The 12358-nt window shown below is 42.1% G+C and overlaps 1 protein-coding gene across 5 annotated transcripts in view; it reads right to left on the reverse strand.

Moving 5' to 3' along the window:
- LOC148516719 (zona pellucida sperm-binding protein 3 receptor-like) overlaps positions 1-12358 on the reverse strand; it is a 230671-nt gene that overhangs the window by 26896 nt on the left and 191417 nt on the right. For all 5 annotated transcript variants that reach the window (XM_088479583.1, XM_088479581.1, XM_088479582.1 and 2 more), the window contains 2 exons: positions 10946-11042; positions 10514-10593 (listed from right to left, as the gene is read on the reverse strand). In XM_088479583.1, the coding sequence (XP_088335709.1) occupies positions 10514-10593; positions 10946-11042 (177 nt within the window). The remainder of the gene's footprint in view (positions 1-10513; positions 10594-10945; positions 11043-12358) is intronic.

Here is a 12358-nt window from a genome sequence, read left to right on the forward strand (position 1 = left end):
GGGCAGAGTCGTAACTAAACTTTTTGGCACCCTGTACCAAAAAGAGCATTGGCACCCCCCCTTTTTTTAAACAGAAACATAAGATAGTGCACCTGAAAAAGGCCCATGGCCTCATGGGGAAGGGCCAGGGAAGAGATAGGGGAGGCCAGGAGATGCTGGGGATAAAAGAAGAGGAACTCACAAGCGAGAATGAAAATAAACAGGAAAATTGACAGGCCCAAACAGCGCACCCTGCCATGGCACTGGTCGCACCACCCTAGTTAGGGCCCTGAGTTTGGGGTGCGGTGCCCCCTGGGGTTGGTGTGGCTGGGCTGCTCTGAGGTGGCACAGTTTAACACTTTATTTAGCACTTTAACACCTTCAAATTATATATTTTTTTTTCCTTAGCATTTTTTTTTAGCATTTTAATTACACCTTTCACCTATGTATCACCTATTAACACATAGTTGTTGCTTTATTCTTATTACCACTTACTAACACTTTAGTCTTTAACTGGTGTGTTTCCCTGGGGTGGCTGGCCTTCGCCAGCATTTTGGGGTTCTACACTCCAGACTTTGACCAAGTATTAGGGACATCCAGTATCAGAGAAGCCGTGACGTGACCTGGAGGCTTAGCCATATCTCTGCAAATATATGCAACTGAGATCTCTGAATTATCTACCAGCATGTAGTTTCTCAAATCTTATTGCTGATTTCATTCTCAGTGCTGGGGGAATACTTTTTATTGTTTCTTGTATAGAATAACCCCTCCCTTAAATGCACCTGAGTGATATTACTGAAGTGATTGAGCAGCTACCAACATGTATTGCATAATAGAAGTGCCAGTCCTGAGTAGGTTTTGAAAATGACACAAGTATTGGCTTTCGCAAAGTCTGCTGCTTCAGTTTTTATGATGGCAATTTGCATATACTCCAGAATGTCATGAAGAGTGATCATATGAACTGCAATTAATTACAAAGTCAATCTTTGCCATGACAATGAACTTAATCCAAAAAAAACATTTACACTGCATTTCAGCCATGCCACAAAAGGACCAGCTGACATCTGTGATTCTCTCGTTAACACAGGTGAGAGTGTTGAAGAGGACAAGGCTGGAGATCACTCTGTCATGCTGATTCAGTTAGAATAACAGACTGGAAGCTTTAAAATGAGGGTGGAGCTTGAAATCATTGTATTTCCTCTGTTAACCATGGTTACCTTTAAGGAAAAATGTGCAGTCATCATTGCTTTGCACAAAAAGGGCCTCACAGGCAAGGATATTGCTGCTAGTAAGATTACACCTAAATCAACCATTTATCGGATCATCAAGAACTTCAAGGAGAGAGGTTCAATAGTTGTGAAGAAGGCTTCAGGGTGCCCAAGAACGTCCAGCAAGCGCCAGGACCATCTTCTAAAGTTGATTCAGCTGCAGGATCGGGGCATCACCAGTGCTGAGCTTGCTCAGGAATGGCAGCAGGCAGTCATGAGTGCATCTGCACGCACAGTGAGGTGAAGACTTTTGGAGGATGGCCTGGTGTCAAGAAGGGCAGCCACTTCTCTCCAGGAAAAACATCAGGGACAGACTGATATTCTGCAAAAGGTACAGGGATTGGACTGCTGAGGACTGGGGTAAGGTTATTTACTTTGATGAATCCTCTTTCAGATTGTTTGGGGCATCTAGAAAAATGCTTGTCCGAAGAAGGAAAGGTGAGCGCAACCATCAATTCCGTGTCATGCCAACTGTAAAACATCCTGAGGCCATTCATGTGTGGGGTTACTTCTCACACATGAATGTGACTTCTCACACTTCTCAAGAGAGTGGGCTCACTCACAATTTTGCCTAAGAACACAGATATGAATAAAGAATGGTACCAAAACATCCTCCAAGAGAAACTTCTCCCAATCATCCAAGAACAGTTTGGTGACAAACAATGCCTTTTCCTGCAAGATGGATCACCTTGCCATAAGGCAAAAGTGATAACTAAGTGGCTCGGGGACCAACACATCGAAATTTTGAGTCCATGGCCAGGGAACGCCCCAGACCTTAATCCCATTGAGAACTTGTGGTCAATCCTCAAGACACGGGTGGACAAAAACCCACAAATTCTGCCAAACTCCAAGCATTGATTAGGCAAGAATGGGCGGCCATCAGTCAGTTTGTGGCCCAGAAGTTGATAGACAGCATGCCAGGGCAAATTGCAGAGGTCTTGAAAAAGAAAGGTCAACACTGCAAATATTGACTCTTTGCACAAACTTAATGTAATTGTCAATAAAAGCCTTTGACACTTATGAAATGCTTGTAATTTTACTTCAGTATACCATAGTAACATCTGACAAAAAAATCTAAAAACACTGAAGCTGCAAAACTTTGTGAAAACCAACTCTTGTGTCGTTCTCAAAACTTTTAGCCATGGCTGTACTGTACCTATTATTTGGTTAGTACATTCTATAAAATGATAGGTAGAATCTGATTGGTTAGTACAGGCAACTTCTTCTCTAGTCCTCTTGATAGGTGTGATACATATCCCAGTTTTTATCATGTATAATAATGCCATTTGGAATCCCAGGCTACTAGATTATCTATGCATTAATTTGTGATTATAGTTTCAAAACCTATAAGGACAATATAAGACTTCCTGGGCTGATGATGTCTCACTTCAATATAAAGTGTAGTCATTGGTTGAGATCTTATAAGTGTATTTCCAGTTTACAACTTTAGCTGTATTATTGGTGGAGGTATCTCATGGCTGTCCATTTGTGTGTGGATGGGGGGGCTAATTACTTCACGTGGTGATCTTCCAGTGCCTTAATTTTGCACTTGAAGTTATCCTCCGGAATGCAGCAAGAAGACTAGGCAAGGTCACTTGGCTTGATCACCACTTGGCTCCAGTTTGTTCTCAACTCATCCAGAGTGGCTGCAAATTATTATGTGCCGGCTTCTTTTTTGTATCTAAGAAGGATGGGGTCTCTGACCCTGCATCGACTACTGAGGCTTGAATGACATTATGGTAAAAAAATCAATATCCGGTGCCACTTATCACCAAATTTTTGACAGAATCAAAGGAGCCACAGTGTTTTCAAAATTAGATCTGAGAGGAGCGTACAATCGCATTAGAATATGTCCAGGCAATTAATGGAAAACCGCCTTCAACACTCGGGATGGACATTTAGCATATTAGGTGATGCCCTTTGGCCTCTGCAATGTACCCGCTGTCTTTCAGAATATTGTGAAAGAAATATTCAGAGATCTACTGTATGTATCTGTAGTTGTATACTTGGATGACATCCTGATATTTTCTTCTACCCTTGAGAAACATCGATCACATGTAAAGGAGGTCTTGTCTCACCTGAGGAAAAATCATCTATACTGCAAGCTGGAAAAGTGTGTATTCGAGGTACCCTCCATTCTGTTTTTTAGGATACAATTTCTGGTTCCGGGTTAGAAATGGATCCCAAGAAGGTACAAGTCATTTTGGATTGGTCTCGTCCTAATTCATTAAAAGCCATACAAAGATTCTTGGGATTTGCTAATTACTACAAAAGATTCACAAAAGGAATTTCTACTCTAGTGGCTCCCAATTCGGCTTTGACCCACAAAGGAGCTAATCCCTCTCAGTGGCCTCCTGACGCTGAGATAGATTTCCAAATGCTGAAACAGGCCTTCATTTCACACCCATTTTAAGATAACCTGATGTCAACAGTCCTTTTTTCTTGGAGGTAGATGCTTCATACGAAGCTGTGGGGTGGTGTTATCACAAAAGTTTGAAGATATCAGGATCCATCTTTGTGGATACTTCTCTAAAAAAAAATTACCAGCAGAGAGAAATTATCCTATCGGGGAACAAGAATTATTGGTGGTCAAATCAGCTTTCATGGAATGGCGTTATCCTCTCGAGGGAGCTAAATTTCCCATCACTGTATATACGGATCATCGGAACCTACTATTCTTAAAGAACATCCAGTGCCTCAGTTCACATTTGGCTCGATGGGCAATATTATTTTCCCAATTTAACTTTCCAACCTGGATCTCTGAATCAAAAGGCTGATGCTCTTTCCTGCTCCTTTTCCTCCGAAAACCTAATCGAAGATCTTAAAGAGACTTCGGTTCTAGAGTCCAAAGTATTTGCTACCATCCAGAACCACCCACCTCCTGGGAAAATTTTCGTGGCTCCAGCTCTGTGTAAACAACTCCCTGGTCCAATTTGTCTATAGACTTTGTAACAGATTTACCCATCTTCAATGGCTATACCACCATTTGGGTAGTGATTGATCGATTCTCGAAAATGGTACACTACATTCCCCTCAAAAAATTACCTTCAGCCTCCGAATTGGCCCAACTCTATGTTCTTCACATATTCCGCCTACATGGACTTCCTACTGAGATCATTTTGGACCGAGGAGTTCAGTTTGTGGCCAGAATTTGGAGGGCCTTGTGTTCTGTTCTACAGGTCAAACTAACATTTTCTACGGCCTATCATCCTCAAACCAACGAATCTACTAAAAGAGTGAATCAGGACCTCGAAACCTTTTTGAGGATCTATATGTCATCATCTCAGGATAATTGGTCTGATTCTCTACCTTGGGCAGAATTCGCACACAATAGTTCCTATCACTCTTCTATGGGACAGACCCCATTCATGATAGTCTATGGTCTTCATCCCAGGGTCCATGAATTTAAGGGTCTGCCAGTTTTTGATGTTCCAGCCGTAACTTCAACATTGCAAATTTTTTCACAAATTTGGACTCAAGTTCATTCTTCTCTTCAAAAGACATATCACCGATACAAGTTAGGGGCAGATAGGAAGAGAAGGACCATTCCCAGTATGAAGGTGGGGGACCAAGTATGGCTGTCTACTCGTAATTTATGACTCAGAGTTCCTTCAATGAAGTTCGCTCCTCGATTTATTTTTCCTTTTTCCATCACTGGGGTCATCAATCCCAAGGCTTACAAGTTAAAACATCCTTCTTATCTCAAATTACCAAATTCTTTCCATATCTCCCTGTTAAAACCATTAATCCTTAATCGATTCTTCAAAGTTTTACCTCAATCTCCTAAAATTCATAAAAAAATAGGCAACCATAAAATCTGGGGTTAATTAGTAACGTACTCAAATCAGGTGTGTTTCAAAAATGACAAGTATACATTTATTTAAAAAATAATTTCAACATATCACATCAGCACAAAAGATGCATACATAATAATTACCCATTACATTAAAAGCATATAAAAATAGAATTATTAGTCCTAATATTAAGAAGGTGGTCACAAAAGAATACACAGGTAGATACAATGTTAATCAGAAGTAGATTATTAAGAGTCACTGTCCAGTTGTATACTGTATCATGTTATACGTTGTTATGCCTGTGTCATGAAATAAATATAGTAACCAATGGATTACCTGAAGACTTCCGTTGTGAATACCACCAAGGTGACTTTAAAGCTGGTATTGCTAGTTATTTTGGGCCAGAAAATTATAGTAATGATAAGCCCGTTTCAATGGGGAAAGGGAGTGCTGTGATTGCCACTCCTGGGGAGTGTGTAGTCGGCTGTGGAGCTCGGGGCATTCTTTCTCCGGATGCACTGCAGCTCCAGCTGTATCAGTGCAAGGAAAAGATCTTTGTCAATGAAGCCACAGCATCACATTCTCCAGTGAACTCACTCGGGAAGTGGAGCATCATGTGTTCAGCGTGAGCTGCAGACTTTCCCGCTCTAGGTGAGTAACAGCTCCAGCAGTCGGAGCACAGGAGCGGTACTCTGTTATAATGTCCACAGCAGTGAAAATGTTGCTGTCCCGTCTCAATAATCAGATCATCTCATTAATTTGATATTTAGGGGGAACAGGTCTGCAATAGGTAAGAAATGTGCTCTACCTGTGTCTGGGGAGCAAGTAGATTTGTTCCTCTGTGATCCGTGGATTTAAGGGATTCGAGCACTTTGGTAGTTTTGTGAAAAAAGATCAAGTTCATTGGTTATAAAGTAGTCCTTGTAAGTTATATGGAGCACCATACAATAGGAAAGAGCACCTACGCGTTTCAACATCCTAAAGGTGTCTTTGTCAAGGTGAATAGAAAGCTCTCTCGTTCAGGTCTTTAAATAGCATTCTTAATTAACTGCATATGTTACAGATGAAATCCATTGAAGCAGCTGATTTGAGTGGTGTGATCATCAAGTACTGTAGTATTAAGAGAGCTCAGAGGGAGAACAAGTAATGGCCTGCATAGATACAGTTTACACAGCTTGCAGAAGAAAAGCAACATATAATCTATAATTGAATGTTGGTAAACATTGACAATTCCCTACATATTTATCTTCCTCCAACCAAAGACATGTTGAGGTGAGCATGGCATTCTTATACACATTTGAACTCTGAGCATAAGAATGACCACATTCTATTATAGTGAAGGCAATAATTAGTGAAAAATGTATATCTTTTGTCAACAATCATCGGAAATCACAGTGCGACGTGTTCCATTTAGCACAAAAGAAACTTATGTTGGCATAATAAGCTCTGAAAAATACTACAATAAAAAAACTATGTTGCACAAAAAGCACACGATAATGTAGTTCATCTGATGGGTGACAGACTCGATTCTAGCAGGTAATGTATCTCTCACCACCACGATAATAATATGTTTTGGTAGATTGTTCACTGGTTTCTCCTTAGGGTATTGATCAGCTTTCATTATTCTCTTTTTTCAGGATGCCTCTCATGTCCCTCGGGGGTAGGGACATCATGCATATCCTTAAACTACTTGATGAGGCTCCTTACCAGCAGGGACCATTGCTACGGCTAAGAAGACTGCATTCTGAGAACACATTGTATTGCCCCAGTTGGATGAAATGACGAGATCCTCTCTAATGGGATGTAGTTATGAGACCGGCAGCCGCATGGACGCCAGCCCGAACAAAGGTAAGTCTGGGGCGCTCTTAGCATTAGCCGCGGTAGGGGAGGGTTAGGATTAGGGGCTCTAGTGGGGTTAGCGTTAGGTTTTGGGGGGGAGATTAGGGTTAGACACCCCTAGGATGGAGGGTTAGGTTTAGGATGCAGTTAGGGGGGGTTAGGTTTTGGCACCCCCGGGGGGGGACAGGGTTAGGCACCACCCCAGAAGTTTAAGGTTAGGCACCCCTAAGCGAGGGTTAGGGTTAGGGGGGGGGAGAAGAGAGGGTTAGGTAACTTACCTGACGCTGTTGGGATTTCATCCTTTCGGCCTGACACTGCCAGCATATCAGTCCCATTCCCTCTCTAACACTACCAATTTATAAAGTAGTCATTCAGGCAATCAAACAAATGAAACCTTTAAATCACAAGACCCAGATAGCCTTATTGGAGAATTTTTCAGAATACTTCCGCCTGTGGTAGTGGAACTACTGACTTAATTATTTAACACTATAATCACACAATATACTTTACCCCCTCATTTAATAATACTTAAACAATATTAAGGTTTTTTGAAACTAGACATGTGCAGTTCAGTTTCCATGGAAACTGAACAAATCTAAACTTAGGGGTTCGAAGTTGAACTGAGGGCCTGATTCAGAGTGCTCGCTCTGACAGGGCGCTCTCTCTGAATCAGGGCCGGCTTTATTTTTTTTGGATCGGCCTCTTGGCCGCTCGCATAGCTGTGGGTGACCACCCACAGCTATTGCGAGCGGCCATGATGATGGTTGCGATGGTCAAGACCATCGCGACCATCGGGCTTGCGACAAGACCCTTGTGGTAGGGTCTCATGGCCGCAAGCCCAAGAGAGATTTCGGCTCTAACAGAGCCGGAATCTCTCCACTGACATCATTCGTGATGTCAGTGGGGCCGCCCCCAAACGGCAGGCATTCTCATAGGAACGCCTCCATTTGGGCAGCCACCCCCCCAGCCAGTCCACCAAAGGGGGCGAGCTGTCACTCAACATTGACAGCTCGCCCCTTTTGGTGCGAGACCCGGAGCGACGGATTGCCCATCGCTAGCCGGGTCTCGCGCATGCGCACGACGGAGCAGGCTCCATCGTGCGCATGTGCTGTGGGCCACCATCGACCCGGTTGCGAGCGCTCAGCGCTTGCGACTGGGTCTGAATCAGGTCCTGAGCCTCAGTTCTGGTCTTCCCGCTAAACTCGTACCCCAAAATAAGGCAAAACATCATCTTCCTGGCATCAGTTCATGCATATTTTGGATTTCATATCAAAGTACCTCCCTTGTGATCGGGTGCCATTTTACACAAGATACTAGAGGGAGAGGGTGTGGGACTGGGCTTCAGCACTGTGAGGCACTAAAAAATGCCATTAGGACAATTAGGAGTAGTGAAAATAGTCTACAGGAGCACTTTGTCATAACCCCCCCCCATATAAAATTAAGAGCACAAGGGCATAGAGTACACCGTTGTCATTTAATTAAATCTGCTATTAGGAACAATAGGCCTGATTCAGACCCACTCGCTAGTGGCTGTCCGCTCGCAAGTGGGTCGATGGTGTGCACTGCGCATGCGCACGACGGAAGGGAGCTCCGTCGTGCGCATGCGCGAGACGCGACGAGCGAAGGACTTTCCTTCGCTCGTAGTGTCTGATCAAAGGGGGCGTGCTGTCGATGTTGATTGACAGCACGCCCCCTTTGGTGGGCGTGCCGGGGGCGTGCCTCCCAGACGGAGGCGTTCCCAAGGGAACGCCTACCATCAGAAGCCGGCCCCATTGACATCACTAGTGATGTCAGTGGGAGTGATTTTGGCTCTGATAGAGCCAAAATCACTCCGGGCCTTGCGGTTGAGAAACTCAACTGCAGGCTTCGGCTCGCAGTGGCGATGGTCGCGATGGTCAAGACCATCGCGACCATCATCCTGCACGCTCGTATATGCTGTGGGTGGTGACCCACAGCTATACGAGCGTCCAGGAGGACGCTCCATAATTATGGAGTTGGGCCCTGATTCAGAGCGAGCGCTCTGGTCAGAGCGTCCGGCTCTGAATCAGGGCCAATGTGTTTAACTTAAAGGGTCACTGTGTAATAAAAAATATGCCATAGGAGTGCTGTGTGGCACTTTGTTGTGTGTTAATGCTGTGTAAAAAATATATAATAAAATTGTTGTATGTCAAAAAATATAATGTCATTAGTGTGCCACCATTACTATGAGCACTGTGAGGTAGAGTGTTGTGTGTTCAGGCACTTTTAAAAAAAATTAAAACTTGTGTGTTACAAATTATAACGTCATTAAGATGCCACCATAACTAGGAATGCTGTGAAACATTGTGTTGTGTGTTCAGACACTGTTGAAAAAAAATTAAACTTCTTTAAATAACATAACGTCATTACATTAGGATGCCACCATTACTAGGTGCACTATGAGGCACTGTTGTGTGTTCGGGCAAAAAAATAGAAAAAAACTGTTGTGTGTTACCAACTTACCGACTACTATAGCGACCGTGATCGTTGATCGCGGGTTTCCATATAGTAACTTGCTCGATATCAAGCAAGTTGACCGGCATGCCCGGCCAATGGATGATATTGCTTTTTCCATACGTGGCCGTGCATCGCTGGTCACTGGTAAGTTGGTAGGGACCTTTTAAATGAGCAATTTTGATGATAATGGTAGCGATAACGATATCAATATGGCTATCGGTCAAATCGCTCTTTAAAATCGCTACGTGTGTACGCACCTTTAAACTTTTACTATGGGCACACACCTAAAAGGTTTTACATATCCCTCACTGCTATCTTAGGGGATGACCACAAGTCTGTACAGGATACACTATCAATCATTTTAACAATCCCTGGATGACAACTCCTGTTCAGGACTGGGCAGCCTCCTCACTACCCACTCAGATGCCTCAGGTCTTCAACTCCAGAAGGTATATTTACTAAAGTGGTTTTAAAAGTGGATATGTTGCCCATAGCAACCAATCAGATTTTAGCCCTTATCTTCTAGAAGTTGCTAGGTAAATGTTAAGTAAAATCCAATTATTTGCTAAGGGCAACATCTCCACTTCTAAAAACCAGCACTTTAGCAAATATATCCCCAGGTGTTAGATGCTTATCACCATAGGGAATTATCCTAGGTTTATGTTGGACAGGATACTACACCAGTCTAGGCTTAAAGGCCTGGGGACAGTTGGGAGGACCCCAGCCTTTTTTTAAATATCACGATTGTTTGCATTTTTAAATATATAAGCCTGTGTACTGCTTCATAATTGCATCAGATATGCGACAGGATAGGGGTTTAGAAACTGAAAGGGATTGATGGCAGGTCTTTTTTAGAAGGTCAAATTGACCTTTAGTAAATGCTGAATTTCGTGATTACAACCCACCATCAATCTGTGGCAGGTTCTACTGGTTTCAAAACCTCAGCAAAACTACCGCTTAGAAAAACTTCTCCCATGTCTCAATACATATTATAAATAGAAATATCTAACATTTAAATTACAGCTAAATTACTAAATACTGCGCAACTATGTTATTTTAATTCATGATCTGGTTTTTTTTATAATTTGTAATACCAGAGGTGTAAAATGATGCAAATATTATTTTTCACTCACTCAACATACTATTTTAATATCTTACCTTTGCAATCAGGGATACTACCACTCCAATATCCATTTTCTGTACATTTCATTGAATTGGTTTGAGATACCATTTTGTACCTAAATATAAAAGGAAAAATAAAACTGGTTAAGCAATCATTGCTTTACCATTGAATTCTCATTGCCAAGTACAAATTCCGAAATCTTCAGTGACAATAAGCACATCAAATTTGACATATTTTAGAAACATTTGCATTTGCTTGTGATTATCATCACCTCTTCACTGGCTTGTTATTACACTAAATTATATTACAAAGTAGCAAATACTGTAGATAAATTAAAACAACTTCTACTGCGTTAGATCAATCCAGATCAAGTGCGTTGTTCAATATTTATTGTATATAATTTTAATAAGTAAAAACTTATTGATTATGGTCTGATGCTAATATTTGAAAGACTGTGTTAAACTCACCCTTTTTTACAATTATAAATTGCTTCCATCCCAAATGAAAAGTCTTTAGCTTCAACTTCAGTATTCACAGAGTTTGGAGGAGCTCCACAAGTTATGACTGTAAGTGACAAAAACTGTAAGTGACCTACAGTACTAATAACAAATGAATACATTTGCTTTTAAATATCTATTCTTGAGATCTAGGTTTCTCCCTCCAAGATTTATGATCCAGCAGTTTTGGAAGGTATAACAGAAACCACCTCCAATATTTGCATTTGTTTAGCAGTTTCTAAGCCACTAAATTGCATGTAGCTTAGTGAAATCTACATGCGCTTTCGGGAAAACAGCCCTTGCTAGTGTAAATGCAAAACCCCTTAGTCCACTTTAATAACAGACCATGCTACTTAGCATTCATCCTAGACCTATAGTTAGAGGCCTATACCCAAAGGCATGCCTGGATCCATGCAAAGTAGGATTGGTCAGCTCCTGATACCCCTGGCCTGTGGGTACCAGGTAAAGAGTGGGTAGTATATTGAAAAATATATTTTTCCACCTAATATTTTCTGTAGTGCAGTGGTTTAATTAATTAGTTATCTACTTTTGTTCTTGACATGATATAGTCCATTGAAGCAGTACGGACTGTGTCAAAGGAGCTTCTCATGGAAAATTAGTTAATGTCTATTTAGCCTGCCTACTTAATAGATGGTCAGAAGTGGACTCATCTGAAAAAAACTCCAAACATGGTGGTTTTACTAAACAACCCTCTTGTAAATGTATCCCTAATGCAGGGTACACACTTAATGATGTGTACCCAGCTGATGTGTCTTGCAGCTTGTCCCGTCAGGAGTGTCGGTATTGTCAAATGTGTGTAGACAATTGCCAATGCCAGCAGTGACGGTGTGACAGCGAGGGCCATGCTGCATGCATGTCTGGTGGGCTATGTCGCTGACGTCACACAGGATCGTGCATTGTCAGCGACTTAGCGGGTACACACTGCCCGATGTGGACAATATGTCGTCTGATTCACCGGATCTGACAGTATATCGTCTAGTATGTACTCAGCTTTAGAGTTACATTTAATTTGGACGGTGGTTGCACAGCCTCCTACACATCACAAAAGTACTAGGTGTACCACATCCTCTGATGTGACAGAGAGACACCTCCTTGCCAAGGAAAGAAGTAGTGAAGGAGAGAGTGTGGTGGACACCACCTAGGGCACCCAAAGGGCTTGGATCTGCATGATAGTAACTTTCCAAAAATAGAAAATGAGTGAATATCAATGTATGCCCCAAATATCCAAACTACATTTCTTTACACCAGTGTTTTATATTTTAGTGACCCACCCTGTATATGTGTATATTTATGCAACCTATTGTCTCTGACGGTGTACATTCACAATGTTGACATTCAGAATGATGACACCAGAATGGTCAT

This window comes from Taudactylus pleione, unplaced genomic scaffold (assembly GCF_031769625.1).
Source record: "Taudactylus pleione unplaced genomic scaffold, aTauple2 ptg000242l, whole genome shotgun sequence".
NCBI classification, from domain to species: domain Eukaryota; kingdom Metazoa; phylum Chordata; class Amphibia; order Anura; family Myobatrachidae; genus Taudactylus; species Taudactylus pleione.